Raw genomic sequence first — 18,036 nt, 5'->3', positions numbered from 1 at the left:
TCTTCTGTAAAAACCTTGTAAGCTTCCCTGGTCCCAGTTAGCATTCCTATACAGATTTGCCTACACTTGGGAACAAAACATTTGGAGTAGCCCACTCCTGGACACCTGTGGCAGAGAAGTAGACAGGAACTGGGATGCTTGCTAGACTTCCTCTGCAATAATTAACTCTAATCTCCAGAAGGAGAAATCAAACTCTTTCTTGCTGTCTTCTTCACTCTTCCATAAAATCTTCCCTGATTATTCAAGTCTACTTTGAGCTGACCTGCTCTAGCATTTACCTGTTCATCAAGATAAAAAGTCCTGTATATTGTTATATAGACTGCACAAGACCGTGTCTCATCTTTCTAATCCAGTGTGTACTTCTCAACAGCTAGGTCTCCATGATAGGATGGAAGCTGGCCATCTTGGGTATCTGAGGGTGCAGAAGACACTAGTGAAGATGCCCAGGCTCATGGATGTTGGGACATTCAAAGACATGCTTTAGCTACTTTAAAAGAGCAACACAAATCTCAGAGAGAGTCCGTTAGGTGACCTTTAAATCACTAAACAGTATGATTTTTCCTTCTTGAGACAAATTTTAACCAATATTCCACCCTGGTGCTGTCACAGGAGGAAATAAACTCTACCAGGTTGGAGTCATGTGCTTTTGGTATAAAGATCCAACTCTAAACTCACTCTAAGTCAAGTATGTTGTCAGCACCCCAAGATAACCCTTCCTGTATTTGGATGCTGTTTCCCCCAGAAGCTGCCATGTGTTCTCCTCCTCTCTGCTCTCTTCTCCATCATGAAGAATCTGACAAACTCATTCCTCACAAGGCAGCAAAGACTGATAGAATGAAACATTACTTTCTCCTAAGTACTTCAGCAGAGGACAAAAGCACAAGCCAATACAATAGAACTGTAATGGTGGAATTGCAGGTATCAAAAAGTTAGGAGACTTTTCTTTTTGGTAAGAACTTCCCAGCTACTCATCAAACCACTACCTAAGAGTAGCCAAGTATTCTTACTGTTATTAATAAATAGTTCCTATTTTTTTAATCTATAGGATTTCATAAATGAATTCACATTTTATAAGCTTAATACACATCACTTGAACATGCATGTTTCTAAACATGCGTGAGGTAGAGGAGCAGTAAAATACAGTGTTAGGATCTCGGACCCTGAGTCTAACCACCTGAGTTTGCACCTGTACCATTGAGACAAGTTGCTTAAATGTCTTTGTTCCTCCTCCTCCTCATCTGTATAATGGGAGATAATAATCCTACCTATCTCAGAGGGTTATTGTAAGGATTAAATACGACCATACATATAAGCACTTAGAACCTTTCCTGACACATTGGCAATACCCTATAATTGTTAGCAGCTATGATTAATAAGATTTCTTTTATTTCCAAACGAAGAAGAAATATAATAATTGCAATTGGTGAATTATAGATTTTTGGCAGGTTTTTATATTTTATATTTTAGTTTGCCATGATTTTATAAAGAACATTCAGCATGAAAGGCAGTTCCTAAAAGATTGAGAATCATAATTTGCCCACCATTTGCAAAAGGCACACAAATGGTGTTGACTACATGACATTGAAGATTTCATTCTTGTGTAAATGCCAGTTTTAAATTTTTACTTCCAGATGGAAGCTATCCCTAAAGATGATTCTATTCTATCCGAGAGAAGGAGAGAACTCCACAAGGAAGTTGAAGTGGCTAAGAGGAATCTGGCCCAACAGGTCAATGTCAACTTTCATTTAAGCTTCTATCTAAGAAAGATTAATACAAAGTTGTGTTTTTAACTGTGTTCCACAAAACCTCAATAGGAGAGTCATCAAATAGAGTATGAGCCTACTTAATGTGTGTCTGTTTCTTCATCTCAGAGTCCACTCAAACCCCACGTTAAATTTGGGGAAAAAGGATGTGTTTGAACCAGCAAAAATTATACAAATTCATGAGATTTTAAAATAAAAGGGCTAATGATAATATAGTCAGATTAAAAATAAATAAATGCTTTATTTCACCAATGTCTAATTTTAAATTTTCAAATTTTGTTTATTCAAGCCACTGTCAAAAACATGCTTTTATGTCTCTTTTTTTCTTAAAGTTACTTGAAAATACAGTCTGATTAAGAAAAACTTGCATCCCATTAAACATGTTATCATATTTGCATATTCTTTTATAAAATACTTGGAGCTAAGGCAGTCAAGTTACTTTGTTTTACGCCCTAGTAAAATAAAGTCTACATAGGAAATAAAAATTGTTAAGATACTGGCCCTAGTGTGTTTCTTCAAACAAATAAGTTATAATATGTTGTGTTTTTCCAAAGAAAATCCTATCAGAAGCTGAGTCCAAGTTAGTGGAACAACAACTTGCAGAAGAAAACAAGCTTTTAAAGGAGCAAGAAAACATGCGAGAGCTTGTCTTCAACCTTGTCCGTATGACTCAGATCAAAATTGATGAGAAGGAGCAAAAATCCAAGGATTTCCTGAAAGCTCAGGTGACTGCATTTTTGTAACCATCCATTAATTGCCATAAGAGTTCAGGAGATCCTCAATTTTACACAGTGTCTGTTAGAAAGCTGTAATTGTATCCTTCAAGTTTGACTATACAGCTTCCCCAAACAAGACTCAATCATATACTGAAAAAATGGTTTCCGGGTTCAGTTAGCAATAGTCAGCAATCTAGAGGAAAAACGAACCGGGTCAATGACAATGAGCAGAGGATTCGAGCACATGACAACTTCAGTAAGAATAAGGTAGGTGTCTCCGGGGGGACAGGGCTGACTGCTGTGCAGGCCGCAGATCTCTCAGATTCCCCACCAACTCACATGCCACTATGGTTTGTCCAAGAACAAGTCAAGAGCAGTAGCATGAGACTGCTCTCCCTCCCAAGTTCTATCAAGCCAGCATTATTTAAACCAATGCTAGGATGCCCTTAGTTACTGCTCCATCCATGATTTTACCGGGCTCCCAACAAAGTACCAGAGTTGACCCAGTGCAACATCCCAAACCAAAAGAACAATGAAACCAACGGCAAAAACGACTCTGCTGCCATGCTAACTAAAACTCTAAAATCATTTTATTCCATGAAAGGATTATGTTCAGAGATTTCCTGTTAAAAATGAATATGATATGACATATTACTAAAAGAGAATACCGGGATTTACCGTGTGACCCAGATGGTGGCTGTTTGTTTTTTTTTTTTTAAGATTATATTTATTTGAGAGAGAGAGAGAAAGAGAGAGGGAGAGAAGGAGCAGAGGGAGAGAGACAAGCAGACTAAGCCCTGAACACAGAGCCTGACCTGGGGCTCAATCCCACAACCCTGAGATCATGACCCGAGCCGAAATCAAGAGTTGGACGATTAACCAATTGAGCCACCCAGATGCTCCAGATGTTGGCTGTTTCTGAGGGCAAACTTTGTTCTGAGCAAACTTTACCCGGGGTAGCATTTCTTCAGAAAAGCACCTTAAAAGCATGGCTTCAGTTTCTCACAAAACACAAAAGGGTTCCATTTGTAACATGTCAAAACTAACTACAAATCCTCTTCCCTCAGCTACCCTCCACAAACTCCTCACTTACCCAGCCCATCTATGCCATCCACACTCACTCTTAGGCTCTCCCAAAAGTTCCCCAAACTTTTCCTCAAAGCCAACCTATACAGGCTCTTTTCATTCTCTTTTCTCTTTCTTGTCCTTAATTAATTCAGTTCAGCTGGCCAGTCAATTTTCCGATCTCTCCCTTACAGTTCCCCAATTACACAACGCAGCTAGGACAGGAATGAGATAGGGTGCAGCTGGGAGTATTCATATGTTGATGGAGATGGGCTTTTTATTTTTAATTTCACACATAACTTTCATATTTCAGCAAAAATATACCAACATTGTTAAGGAGATCAAAGCAAAGGATCTGGAAATCAGAATACACAAGAAGAAAAAACGTGAAATTCATCGGAGGTAAGAGAATTACATGATGATTTATCTTGTTACAGGTGGGGAAAAAATGAGTTTTATTTCACAAGTTTCAAGAACACTTGTGTTTTCACAGACTCAAAGAGTTTGCTAAACTGTATGACACCATCCGAAATGAAAGAAACAAATTTGTTAACTTACTTCACAAAGCTCACCAGAAAGTAAATGAAATAAAAGAAAGACATAAAATGTCATTAAATGAACTGGAAATTTTAAGAAATAGTGCAGTTACTCAAGAAAGGTAAGTGTAATAATAACTATTGTCTTTTCAAAAGTTTCTCTTCTGATTCACTGAACTCTAAAGAGTAAAGTAGAAAATAACAGCCTTATTTTTTTTTAAGTTTTTTTTTAAATTTATTTATTTGTGAGAGAGAGAGAAGGAGCACGTATACAAGTTGGGGGTAGGAGCAGAGGGAGAGGGAGAAGCAGACTCCCTGCTGAGCATGGAGCCCAATACGGGGCTCCATCCCAGGACCCTGAGATCATGACCTGAGCTTAACCAACTGAGCCAGCCAGGTGCCCCAGAAAATAATAATCTCACAAAGCTAGAAGAGCCCTTGCTCAAAGATGCTTTACAAATGACAATCTAGGGGCACCTGGGTGGCTCAGTCGGTTAGGCGTCTGCCTTCCGCTCAGATCATGATCTCAGGGTCCGGGGATCAAGTCCCCCATCGGGCTCCCTGCTCAGCAGGGAGCCTGCTTCATCCTCTGCCTACCCCTCCCTTTGCTTCTGTGCACAGATGCGTGCTCTCTCTGACAAATAAAATCTTTAAAAAAAAAAAAAGACAATCTAAGCATCTGAATGTGATTCTGTATGCTTCCACTGTTTGATAGCTATATTTTTAAGTGAACAAAAAACTATATACTATTTATTTTCATTTACCAAGTTAGAAAAGCACAAATTTGATAATTTGCATTTAAAATGAGAAGACAATCAAATGTTTATTAACCAGCATCCCCTGGTTATGGATTTGAAGCATCTAATGTGCTTGTAGGAGACAGTATAGCAAAGTGGTTAAGAGAGGTAGCTTTCTAGACTCAGATCCCAGCCCTGCAGTCCTAGCTGCATGACCTTGGGCAAGCTACCTTACTTTTCTGGGCTCACTTTTCTTACCTATAAAAATAGTTCTTATTTAGGGCACCTGGGTGGCTCACTCAGTTAAGCGCCTGACTTCGGCACAGGTCATAACCTCAGGGTCCTGGGATTGAGCTCCTTGTGGGACTCCATGCTCTGTGCTCAGCAAAGAGTCTGCTTGTCCCCTTCTCTCTGCTCCTCCCCCTGCTCGTGGTCTCTCTCTCTTTCAAATAAAATCTTTTAAAAAAAAATAGTCCTTATTTTATAGGACTTTTTATCATGAAACAAGTTAATCCATGTAAACATACTCAGAAGCATCTGGCAAATTATTGTTTATTAAATTTATTATTTACAATATGGTAAGATCTATTGGACTCTCATTTATATTTAGTCCCTGATCTACTGAGTTTATACAACCTGAACTTTTTCTGGTGGCCATTATTGCCAGTTTCCTTTTATAAAGCTATACAAAATGGGCTATTGTGTGGGAAGTAGTAGAGGGGTAGGGATAGGGGGAGGGGATTGGTAGGAGTAGGAAAATCTAATTTCCAAACAGATTCTCATCCTACATGAAAGTAAAATATCACTTATAAAGGCCATGCATTCATTCAGCATTTCTTGTGATGCTGTATTAAGTCAGGCACCACTTTAGGTCCAATGGACCTTATCAGATATAACCATCTGTGCGCTCAAGAGGGAACGACAGAGCAGTAAATGAATACTATAGTCTCTTGATTTGACAAAGTGGGGCCGCAAAGGCTTGGGGCACAAAAGGAAAGATGTCCTAGTCCAGAGGAGTGGGGAATCTGAGACTCTGGGAAGATTACAGAAACTCCTGAAGAGTATTATATGATGAATCACAATATTACTGCAGTAGTCCCCCTTATCTGCGAGGGATACATTCCAAGGCCCCCAGTGGATGCCTGAAACTGCAGATAGTACTGAACCCTATATATTCTCGGTTTTTCTTCCCTATACATACAAACCTATGATGAAGTTTAATTTATAAATTAGGCACAGTAAGAGATTAACAACACTAATAAAATAGAACGATTATAGCAATATACAGTTGACCCTGGGTGCCAATCCCTGCATAACACTTAACTACTAATAACCTACTCTTGAGCAGATACCTTACCAATCACATAAACAGCTGATTAACAGATATTTTGCATGTTATATATACTGTATACTGTATTCTTACAATAAGGTAAGCTAGAGAAAAGAAAATGTTGAGAAAATCATAAAAAAGAGAAAATACATTTACAGTACTGTACTGTATTTATTAAAAAAAAATCACGGATAAGTGGACCCACACGGTTCAAAACTGTACTGTTCCAGGGTCAGCCGTACTGTAATGAAAGTTATGTAAATGTGGGCTCTCTTCCGGCCCCCCGTATAACTTATTGTACTGTACTCACCCTTCTTCTCGTGATCTTGTGAGGAGACAAAACGCCGCGACAGCAAGCCGAAGTGAGGTGAAAGACGCAGGCGCGTTTGCGACGGAACGTTAGGCTGCTGTTGACCTTCCAAAGAGTCGGAAGGAGGAGCGTTTGCTTCCGGGGCACGGATTTCCGGGTGGCACCTGAGGAGGCGGAAAGCGAAACTGTGGAAAAGGGGGGGGACTACTGTACTACTCTTGTCATTTCAAGGGACATACTAAAGTGGATATGTTTCAGAAGTCTTCGTTATTTTTATTTTTATTTATTTTTTTAAAGATTTTATTTATTTATTCATAAGAAACAGAGAGAGAGAGAGAGGCAGAGGGAGAAGCAGGCTCCCCCGTGAGCAGGGAGCCTGATGCAGGACTCGATCCAGGACCCTGGGATCATGACCTGAGCCGAAGGCAGACGCTTAACCATCTGAGCCACCCAGGCGCCCCAGAAGTCTTTGTTATTTTTAAACTAAAGAAAATGATAATCTTTCCCGTTTTCCCCTTATTTTTAAAGAAAGTTACAAAATTCCATGCTGAAACATGCCAACAATGTCACTATCCGAGAAAGCATGCAAAATGATGTGTGCAAAATTGTAGCAAAACTTCAGGAAATGAAGGAGAAGAAGGAAACCCGGTTAAGTAACATTGACAGACTTGCCAATATGATCACAACTATTGAAGAGGAGATGGTGCAGCTTCGCAAGAGATACGAGAAAGCTGTTCAGCGTCGAAATGAAAGGTGAAAAACCAAGAACCTAATGTGAGAAACGAAACACCTGGAGATCCGATTTAGAAATGTTGCCCCTTCTTCTCTAGAGACTTGACACTGGGGTGAGGGGCATTTGACATTCAGGTTTCATTATCCTTTTGCAGGGGCGTGGGGGGTGGGGGGGGGAATGAGCTGTGTGTTTTGCCTGAAATAAGAAACTGTTCTTTTAAGAGAGACAGGCAAGAGTAGGGTTTAAGTCCGTTGCTTAAATATCAAAGTTCTTTCCCAGGCTACCAGTCAGGTTGCCTCCGATACCATCAAGTTATTTCAGTAGAATTGACATAAATAAGTCTTTGGATCTTGTATCCACTTTTGTGACAGATTGGTCTTAGTATGATATTTATTAAGCCATTCTCCCAGCTCATTTTCTCAGCAAGTAGGACCTCTCAGAAGAGCATTATTTCTTCCAGGCTACAATTATGTCATCAATCAATTACTACTGTAGCAGTTTTCCCAAGCTGCTCGTGCTAGAGAAATCTGGTATGTGAAATTGCAGGGTCCTGTAGGAATTAAGTCTGGTATCATATCTTTTTCTTCATTGTGGCTTTGGTTGCGGGCTGCTTCATCTAAAGCTGTGTGCTAAGCTTTGGACCCCGAAGTTACAAAAAGGTGGTAAAGCATTGCTCCTAGCTTGTTGTCAAGAGAAATGAGAGGATCACGAGAAGAGCCAATAAACAGCAAATGAGATGAAATGTAGAGTTAAGCTTAAGCAAATGCAACTATGTGCACTCATGTTTTAAGGGAGGAGAGAGAAAAAGAGATAAAAAGCAATTAAAGATGAACTCTGGGATAATTGATATGCAGAGTGTGGGAAGACTTCAGGGTGTGAAGACCACTAATTTTTCAAACTACTGGCAGGTGTTTTCTCTGGGAAAAAAAAAGTCCTCTTACATGGCTCCCGGCACAAAACAAATTATTTAGGCAGTGTGTTCCCAAGCTCTGGTCAGACCTGTAGGGCTGGAATTGGAAAATTCTTGCTTTGTTTCTTTCCCACATTCTCCTCACATGGAGGGGTCTTTCCCCTGGCATGCTTACAAAGGACAGAATTTTGCCTGTTTATGGGGAAATTTGCATCAAAAATATTCAACTTTAAAAAGAACCTAATGGGCCTGGCAAGTTACATAGAATCACTGCAGAAACACATTCCCTGGCCCCCTGCCTGGGGACTTCTGGCCAGACCTCACTTGGCAAGTCTGGCCCCAAAAAAGGGTCTGCAGAAAATCAGATTATGGGGTCACTTTGCTCATGCCTGGGGAATGACATTTTTTCCCACCCTAAGGAAACCTTTGGGACTTGCAGAGATACTGTGACCAGCCAGCTGCATGATCGGCTAGCTCAGAGTCGAAATGCTAACCAGCCCTCCCTCTCCTATCCCCAGGAAAACAAAAGTGTGCAGTTTAACTAGAAAGCCAAGAGTATATATCTATTGTCTTCTGGAATTATGTAATGTTGATACGTATTTTGTGCCCAGATCCAGAGGGAATCCCTGTGACTAGTAAAAAAAAAAAAAAAAAAGAAGTGGTCTCAACACCCTCTTAGCCTCTGCCTCTCCTTTTGGCCATAGTGGCGTTCAGCTGATAGAACGGGAAGAGGAAGTGTGCATCTTCTATGAAAAAATAAATATCCAAGAAAAGATGAAGCTAAATGGAGAAATTGAAATACATGTCCTGGAAGAAAAGATCCGGTTCCTGAAACTGAAGATTGCTGAGAAACAAAGACAGATTCACGTGACCCAGAAATTACTGCCAACCAAGAGGGCCCTGGACGCCGACTTAGCAGTGCTCCAGATTCAGGTGGGGAAACGTTCATCAGACACTTCCTGGGGCCATTTGCTTTCCCTACCCCCTCCTTTATTGGTTTGAAGATTGCATTAAGTTCTTACATGTAAATTAAGCCATGCCCCACCTGGTGCCTGTACAAACTCATGAGTTATATGTCTTCTTTAAAAATGTCACTGCTCCGGGGCACCTGGGTGGCTTACTCGGTTGAGCGTCGGACTCTTGATTTCGGCTCAGGTCATGATTTCAAGGTCATGAGCTCGAGCCCCATGTGGGGCTCCATGCTCAGTGGGGAGTCTGCTTGAGATTCTCTCTCTCTCCCCCTTCCCCTCCCCACCCTTTCTCTCAGAGAGATAAATAAATATTAAAAAAAAAATCCACTGCTCCAGGGTGGAATTTATGCTCAGGCATCCAGGTGACAGATTTTTTTTTCCCCCATGAAGCATTTTCTGCCTTCCTTGGAATTCAGACCCTCCCAAATCTCAACTCTAGCTTCCTTATAGCTCGTAATTTAAGGAATCTGGGCTTTCACTGCCGCTGGCATAAGTATGTTTCTGATGCTTGCTTGAAACATCTCAGGGACCAGCTTGCTCTCTCATTTTTAGAACTCCTGCCCCCTGAAGCTGAGATTGTTGTTTGTTAATTGGCAATCACATATAATTAGACTCCTTATTAACCTCTGTAGTTTCCCCGTCATTTAATAGCCTGGTCTCTGACATGGTCTTTTTAAAAGTGGAATAAAACCAAACAATTTAAACATGAAGTAATAAATAAATACATAGATGTATACATAAAAAATGAATATAAAGCTACTTTCTTCACATGCAATAATCTTTTTTTTTTCCCTTGGTGAAAATAGAAGAAAAAATTAAACTGAAAAGTTTGCGGCTTATACTTTTTTCCATTGACTCAATCAATGTAGCAGGAACAAATTTTAACCTATCATATGTTTTCTAAAATGTCAGGTTTGTTTTCAGATTTTTTCTGATGATAAAATTAAAACATGTTCAATTAATGAAGTTTTGAAAAAAACACCAAAAATTAAAAAAAAAAAAATTCTATTCCCAAGGTATAATCACTATTAAAATTATCAAAAATCAGGTGCCTGGGTGGCTCAGTCGGTTAAGCAACTGTCTTCGGCTCAGGTCATGATCCCAGGGTCCTGGGATTGAGCCCCGCATCGGGCTCCCTGCTCAGTGGGACGCCTGCTTCTCCCTCTCCCACTCCCCCTGCTTGTGTTCCCTCTCTCTCTGTGTCTCTCTGTCAAATAAATAAATAAATCTTTAAAAAAAATTATCAAAAATCTGAAAGCGATCCTTCCAGTTTTTTTCAAGGTATATAAGTAAATGGTTTTCATTAGGTCATACTGTGGACAGTTTGGGGTCTGGTTTTTTTTGTTTTTTCATTTAATCATGTCATGGGGATTCACATGACTTTGCGGAAACGGATGAGGGGTCCACCTTCATATCTTATGCCATTTGAATGTGTGAATGTGGTATCAATGATAGGATCTTTCATTGTACACAAATGTGCCAAGGTTCTGATTCCAGCGTTTGTTTTTTTAGCCTTAAGTTCTCCTATTCACTTCTTCCATAAGTGTAGCCTGATGTAGATGGATTGGCTGGAACACCCCCAGGCATCCCTCAGGCCTCCAAGTTAGCCTCCCCAGGATTCCTGTGGCCCTGACTCCTGCTGCTAGTGGTTCATTTGAGGGATCCCTTCATCAATTGGCACGCACCCTGCCTGGTTCACTTCTATGCCGTGTCAGTGCAGAATTCAGGACTCGCTCCTTTTTCAGCCTACTTACACAAAACCACTCCTGCAAGAGCAAGACCTTTGTCTGTGAATTGATTGAAGGTTTGGGGCAGCAGCATGCTGGTGTACATTACAGAAATGTGAGGAACTTCCAATTCAATATCAGACATCCATGCCCTGCAAAGATCTGCGGGGCCACCCCATACCATCCCCAGGCGTGTTAGCCCAAGCAGCACCCTAGCCTAGCTCCATTTCACTGGCCTGTCTTTACACCTCTCAACCTCTTCTCCTCTCCACAGCCTCACCTCCCCAGATTCTCCCCCCAGGCACTCCACAGTTGTCTCGATTTTACAGAATAATTTGTCTCCCTCCAGCTCCTTCTTAAAACACAGCCTCAGGGCCATTTTTGCCCATACCAAACTATCAAGATGCCCAGCAGAACAAAAGGGCTTTAAATTCAGTAAGATCCACAACAGAAAAATTCTCTCTCTACTGTGTAAGCATTTTCTGTGTGTTAATTGCAAATCAATACTTCTAGTCAATGGATAAAATTCATTGTTCTTAAAATATATGCATTTGGCATTTCATTATATGAAACCTGTTATCTGGTGTGAAATATGAGTTCAGTTGACCCAAGAGGAAAATATTTATTTATTTATTTTTATTATTATTATTTTTTTAAGGATTTTATTTATTTATTTGACAGAGAGAGACACAGCGAGAGAGGGAACACAAGCAGGGGGAGTGGGAGAGGGAGAAGCAGGCTTCCCGCTGAGCAGGGAGCCCGATGCGGGGCTCGATCCCAGGACCCTGGGATCATGACCAGAGCCGAAGGCAGACGCATAACGACTGAGCGCCCCAGGTTCCCCTAAAGGAAAATATTTAAACATTTATGCCTGATACGAGACTTTTCCATTCTGCCTGCCTATGAATTGAGACATATATATGGTCTATGTGTTATCATCAGTTACAGGTTCTGCCAGAGTTAGATCTAAGCTTAAGAACTGTTGAATAGAAAGTTTCCCATTAGTCTTCAAACTGCACTTATTTGTCTACTCAGCACAAATCACATGGGCCCTTCGAAGGACATGATGTAAAGTTTCGAGCCTTCGGCAAGTCATTTTTCTACCCTACCTTGCCCTGTTCGATCCCTGTCACATCCTGTTATTTGTTACAGCTGCAGTGTTTCGTGTTTTTTTTTTTCAAAATCTTCCCATTTTTTGTATCATTTCCAGAATTCCCTTAAGGTTTGTATTTTTTCAGTTGTTTGAAACAGTTTTTAATTGTCTAACAGTCGAATCCAAGGATTATCATGAGTCATATTTCCTGGTGCTTATAATCATAGCTCCTTTTTAGGGATCTTGGAAGTCACGTGAACTATTTTAGGACACAACACTATTTTGTATAAAAAAAGTAAACATGGGAATTAAGGAGGGCACTTGTTGTGATGAGCACTGGGTGTTATATGTAAGTGTGAATCACCAAATTCTACACCTGAAACCAATATTGCACTGTGTGTTAACCAACTGGAATTTAAATAAAAACTTAAAAAAAAGAAAAAGTGAACAGTTTTTCCTCAAAGACCCATGGGGAAATGAGAGCAATCAAGGCACTATTTTGATAAGCAAGCACTGTATTTTTGTTCCTTCCTTAATTTCCTAATTAAGAAACAGAAACATTGGGCGCCTGGGTGGCTCAGTTGGTTAAGCGACTGCCTTCAGCTCAGGTCATGATCCTGGAGTCCCGGGATCAAGTCCCGCATCGGGCTCCCTGCTCGGCGGGGAGTCTGCTTCTCCCTCTGACCCTCCCCCCTCTCATGCTCTCTGTCTCTCATTCTCTCTCAAATAAGTAAATAAAATCTTTAAAAAAATAAAATAAAATAAAAAAGAAAGAAAAAAGAAACAGAAACATTAAGCATTGTTAATTATAGATGGAATAATTATGTATTTATGCTTGGTTACGTACATACATATACTTTAACTCCATATTAAGGGCAATTAAGGAATGTTGAGGGGGAGAAAAAGGAAAAAAAAATAAATTATTTATGTCACCATTTTAAATTCTTTTTGTGAGGAGGAGGCAAATACATGAATTAAAACTTAAATTCTACCCCTATCAGTCTGGAACGCGTTGTGAAGTACTTGAGATGTGTTCTCTCGGTTAATGAATCAATCCCGTTAGATTGGGCCTTATCTTCCCATTTGACAATTGAGGCAACTAAGGTTTAGAGAAGATAAATAATTTGCCTAAATTTCTACAGGTTTTCAATAGGAAAGTTAAAAATGATGACTCATGGGGGTGCCTGGGTGGCTCAGTCGGTTAAGCGTCTGCCTTCGGCTAAGGTCATGATCCCAGGGTCCTGGGATTGAGCCCCATGTCTGGCTCTTTGCTCAGCGGGAAGCCTGCTTCTCCCTCTGCCGGCCACTCCCCCTGCTTGTGCTCACTCTCTCTCTGTCAAAAAAATAAATAAAATCTTAAAAAAAAAGAAAACAGGGCGCCTGGGTGGCTCAGTCGGTTAAGCGACTGCCTTCGGCTCAGGTCATGATCCTGGAGTCCCGGGATCGAGTCCCGCATCGGGCTCCCTGCTCGGCAGGGAGTCTGCTTCTCCCTCTGACCCTCCCCTTCTCACGTGCTCTCTCATTCTCTCTCTCAAATAAATAAATAAAATCTTAAAAAAAAAAAAAGAAAGAAAACAATGACTCTTGGTTTTCACTGTGTTCCAAAAACGAAACCAAGAGTGACTGCCACTCCTACTTGGGAGTTGCCATATTTCTTCATCTTCACATATGAAACATTATACTAGGCGGTTAGCACAAAAGATATAAACAGTCCAGGCTGTTCCTGACAGACCTGTACACTGTATTGACCTAATAATTAAGAACTTTATTCTTTGGGAAGCCATTAAACCTATTGCCAACAAAGGGTTTTAAGCTGGAGTCTACTATGTTGTCTACTTTGGCCTCTGTAACAACCTAAAATAAAGAGGTCAGGTCTGTATAGTTTGAGCTCTGCAGCCGCCCAGCATCCCATAGGTATAACACAAAGGACTGGCTGTAAGGTCAGCTCTTTCTTTGATGACTCAGAACTCACTGCCTTGCTTCAGAGATCAGTTACAAGCATTATCCTCATGGTACCATGGATGAGCCGACTTATTTTTCAACCCAGGTCCCGGCTGATGGGATGTTAAGAGTTCTCTTTCGGGTGCCTGGGTGGCTCAGTTGGTTAAGCGACTGCCTTCAGCTCAGGTCATGATCCCAGGGTCCTGGGATCGAGTCCCGCATCGGGTTCCCTGCTCTGCAGGGAGCCTGCTTCTCCCTCTCCCACTCCCCCTGCTTGTGTTCCCTCTCTCGCTGTGTCTCTGTCAAATAAATAAATAAAATTAAAAAAAAAAAAAGAGTTCTCCTTCACCTTTCCCTGGATGGATCCTACCAAAAGACTTTAAAGCCCCTGGGCTATGTGGTTTTAAAAATTTACTGAGCGATGGAGTTAGTTTTGAAGTTAATGTTTCCTTCTTTGCTTAATAGTTTTCACAGTGTATAGACAGAATAAAAGACCTGGAGAAACGATTTATAAATCCCGAGGATGAGAACAGAATCCGCTTCATTCCAGGGAAAGATATGACCCAAGAACAAATGATCAAAAAATTAGATGTGGTAAGCATTCTTTCTTATAATAGTGTCAGCCCCTTGTGGATCAGTGTCACAGATATCTGTGGTACTGTTTCGTCTTATGCAGACAGATTTATCCCTCATCCCTCACTATTCTAGCTACTAATACAGTCCTTTCATCATAATCCAGTAACAAAACCTAAGCTTGTTTCTAATGCTTGCCAGAAAGAAGTAAAACCTTGAGTGGTCTCAAAATGCCCACTTTTGTCTCATAGCCCAAAGGGACAATTTTGGCATTTTCAGTGGATTAATTTGTCTTCCTGATGGGCGTGTATCAGAGGAATGGCAGCATAGAAACTGGGTGGAGCGGAGAGGGCCACCCTCTGCCATGGAGAGGAAGAATTCCCAGAGCTGTCTGGAGGGGGGTGGGGCAAGGGAAGTCTTGACTTAGCCCAGTGCTGAAGGCTTTCCTAGAGCTGTCTTGGCAACTGTGTGAAAGCAATCTGTGTTCATTAAGGGGGAAAACAATAGTGCTCTAATTAAGAAAGATTTTGACTTGCATGACTTTTTTTCTTTTTTAATGAAATTGTTTTCAACGTAGCTGGAACTACAGCTGGCCAAGAAGGAGGAGAAGTTACTGGAAAAGGACTTCATCTATGAACAGGTGTCTCGGCTCACGGACAGGCTCTGCAGCAAAACTCAGGCCTACAAGCAGGACACACTGCTCTTAGCCAAGAAGGTCTGCCCGAGACCCTGCCTTGTCCCTTCTGCCTACACTCCTTTCATTTTCCACAGACTGCTTTATTTACCGAGAGCAGCACTGGAGAGCTTAGGCTTTATGACTAGAGACATATAAAGTTGTAAAATTAAAGAGGTAAAGGTGAATCTTAGAAAATTGTCCAAAGTGGGGTTCAGTCTTGTTCCCTGAATGAATATTCACTGGATACTGGGCAAACTTAAGCTTTTCAATGACAGTTTACAAGTTCCACTTAACAGGGCACCTACTCAAAATATGACAATTACTACCCTTATAGTTCATTTGCCAAGTTAAATCCTTTCTAGTTCCTTGTGATTCGAGGGCCTCACTTACCCAGCGGTCTGCATGAAAGCGGCCCCAATCCAGAACTCAGCCAGAACCCAGAAACGGACAAGGACCATTACAAGAGAACGGCAATCACACGACACCCATCCCTAGTAGTCCTTTGGACGGAGTCACGGCCAGGCCCCACTAGCAAGACAACACTAGTAGCATGGAGCTTCCTAATTTCATACATTTAAAATACGAGGACTGCTGATTCACAGCTACCCAGTCAGGCTGGGACTGCTCGAGCGGCCCGCGAAGGGGCAGCCAGCAGGAGGGTGGTGGGTGATTTGGGTGAGGCAGGGCCTCGCACCACAGGGCAGTCAGAGGACCCTGTCCCCCTGCCCTTACGAGGCCCCCTGCCCCTGGGAGCCTCCCCCTGTGACAGCACAGGGATTTTAGGCAGCAATAGTTACTGAACCTACTATGTGCTCCCCTCATGAGCGCACATGAGGGTGTGAGGTTAGAAACAAAGAGGAAGGGACACATGGTCCACACCTAGTGTCGGGAGACAGGTAAAAAAATAAATCATGGTCACACCCACACCCATGATGGTGGGCTCCTGGGGGCAGTGACTGTTCCTCATTCTTTTTTTTTTTTTTTTAAGATTTTATTTATTTGAGCGAGTGTGTGTGCACACGTGAGCGGGGAGGGATGGGGGAGGTGGTGGAGGGGCAGAGGGAGAGGGAGAGAATCTCAAGCAGACTCCCCGCTGAGTACAGAGTCCCACGCAGGGCTCAGTCTCATGACTCTGAGATCATAACCTGAGCCAAAACCAGAAGTTTGACTCTTAACTGACTGAGCCACCCAGGTGCCCCTGTTCCTCATTCTCCTTAATTTCCCCAATGCCTAGCATGCGCTAAACTCAAGAATTTATCGAATGAGTGAACAGTCATTCCCATTCCAGAAACAGTTCTGGCGCACTAAGGAAACAGAATCATTGTAAATCTCAAGCCCCCTTTGCTGTTTTTATTAGGCTTTTACAGGACTGCTCTGAGGACTTCTGCCAGCGGACTGATCCCTCAGTCCTGGGGCTCGTGTGCAATTCACAACTTTACTTCAGAAAATAGAAATGTTAAGACTTCTTTAGTCTCATGAACTTTGCCTGAATTAGCATGCCCAATGTTTCTCTAAATGTTGCCTCCCTTCCTTTTGCAAATGAATTTCCCTTTCTTTAGGGGAAGTCCGTTTTCACTGAGGGCTGGCTTGTCAAAGCTGTTGGCAGAGTCTGTCCTGAAGTCAATTATAATGCTATAGAAATGCAAATGGTGGTGATTGCCACCTGGGAGGGTTCCATCAGAGGAGTCAGCCTGGTGATTTCTCTCTCCCCCCCACCTTTCCCCACCTTTGGTGCTCTCTCCCTGGCTTTTTTTTTTTTTTTTTCCATTTAAAATTATGATCTCTTCATAGTAGGCAGAACTAGAAGGTAGAATGTTTCAGATCCCAGGTCTGTGATTTACCAATATTAGTGAGTGACCTTGAGAAGGATACATAAATGACCTTAAGACTAAGTTTCCTAGGGCGCCTGGGTGGCTCAGTCGTTAAGTGTCTGCCTTCGGCTCAGGTCATGATCCCAGCGTCCTGAGATCGAGTCCTGCATCGGGCTCCCTGCTCCTTGGGAGCCTGCTTCTCCCTCTGCCTCTCTCTCTCTCTCTCTCTCTCTGTCTCTGTCTCTCATGAATAAATAAATAAAATCTTTAAAAAAAAAAACAAAACTAAGTTTCCTAATCTGTGAAATGGGTGTGATATCAGCTTAAGTTGTAAGCATTCAGTAGTTAAGAAGTGGCCAGTCCCTTGTGGGAGCTCAACAAGAATGCGTATCTCAAGTCTCTCACCTTTCCTAGATAGCTTATGGCTCCTCTTGCAAATTTCCCAAATGAACAGAAAATGGGAAGTCCCAGGGCACCTGGTTAAGTGTCTTTAACTCTTGATTTTGGCTCAGGTCATGATCTCAGGGTTGTGAGATTAAGCCCCATTCCCCATATTGGACTCCACACTAGGCATTGAGCCTGCCTAAGATTCTCTCTCTCCCTCCTCCCCTCCCCTCTTCCTCTAAAAAAAAAAGTGGTGGCAGGGAGGGGACATCCCAGTCAAAGACTTAGAGCAGCCCAGAAGCCCAGAATAACACCATCCTTCTCTGGAGGAGAAAAGGAGGATGGCTAGTTACACACACATACACACAACTGATGAATTAATGAAATTTAAGATAATGACTCATCATTGAAGCTTTAGCTTCCTAAAAATTACTGCAGTGTACAACAGTTTTTAAAATGCATATTCCCTATTCCTTTAAAGAGACAACGTATATATAATAATCAGTCATTATATTTTCAGAAAAAGGTAAATCACTGGCAGCAACATTTCTCTATGCAAATGTAGACAGATAGACCAGTGTATGCTCTATTAGAAGAAGAAAGTGTTTCAAGATCAGGTGTAGTTTTTGGAAGCTCTTATTCATGTCTCAGTGTACCCTGGTTCAAATGACTGGAGGATTAGAATAGAATAGAATAGAATTTGTTAATTCCTTCATTAAACAAACATTGTTTTAATTGTCCTTGGTGCCTATGTTCCACT

At 41.6% G+C, this 18,036-nt stretch overlaps 1 protein-coding gene across 1 annotated transcript in view; it reads left to right on the top strand.

Moving 5' to 3' along the window:
• Positions 1–18,036, top strand: part of CCDC146 (coiled-coil domain containing 146) — a 96,016-nt gene that overhangs the window by 75,576 nt on the left and 2,404 nt on the right. The window contains exons 9-16 of the mRNA XM_054505380.2: positions 1,632–1,727; positions 2,318–2,488; positions 3,858–3,946; positions 4,038–4,202; positions 6,986–7,210; positions 8,805–9,033; positions 14,298–14,426; positions 14,983–15,120. Of these exons, the coding sequence (XP_054361355.2) occupies positions 1,632–1,727; positions 2,318–2,488; positions 3,858–3,946; positions 4,038–4,202; positions 6,986–7,210; positions 8,805–9,033; positions 14,298–14,426; positions 14,983–15,120 (1,242 nt within the window). The remainder of the gene's footprint in view (positions 1–1,631; positions 1,728–2,317; positions 2,489–3,857; positions 3,947–4,037; positions 4,203–6,985; positions 7,211–8,804; positions 9,034–14,297; positions 14,427–14,982; positions 15,121–18,036) is intronic.

This window comes from Mirounga angustirostris, unplaced genomic scaffold (genome assembly GCF_029215605.1).
Source record: "Mirounga angustirostris isolate CCGP_5_RB_7025 unplaced genomic scaffold, mMirAng1.0.hap1 SCAF_12, whole genome shotgun sequence".
Taxonomy (NCBI): domain Eukaryota; kingdom Metazoa; phylum Chordata; class Mammalia; order Carnivora; family Phocidae; genus Mirounga; species Mirounga angustirostris.
Note: the sequence above shows the minus strand (reverse complement) of the source record. Positions and strands in the feature narration are given on the sequence as shown.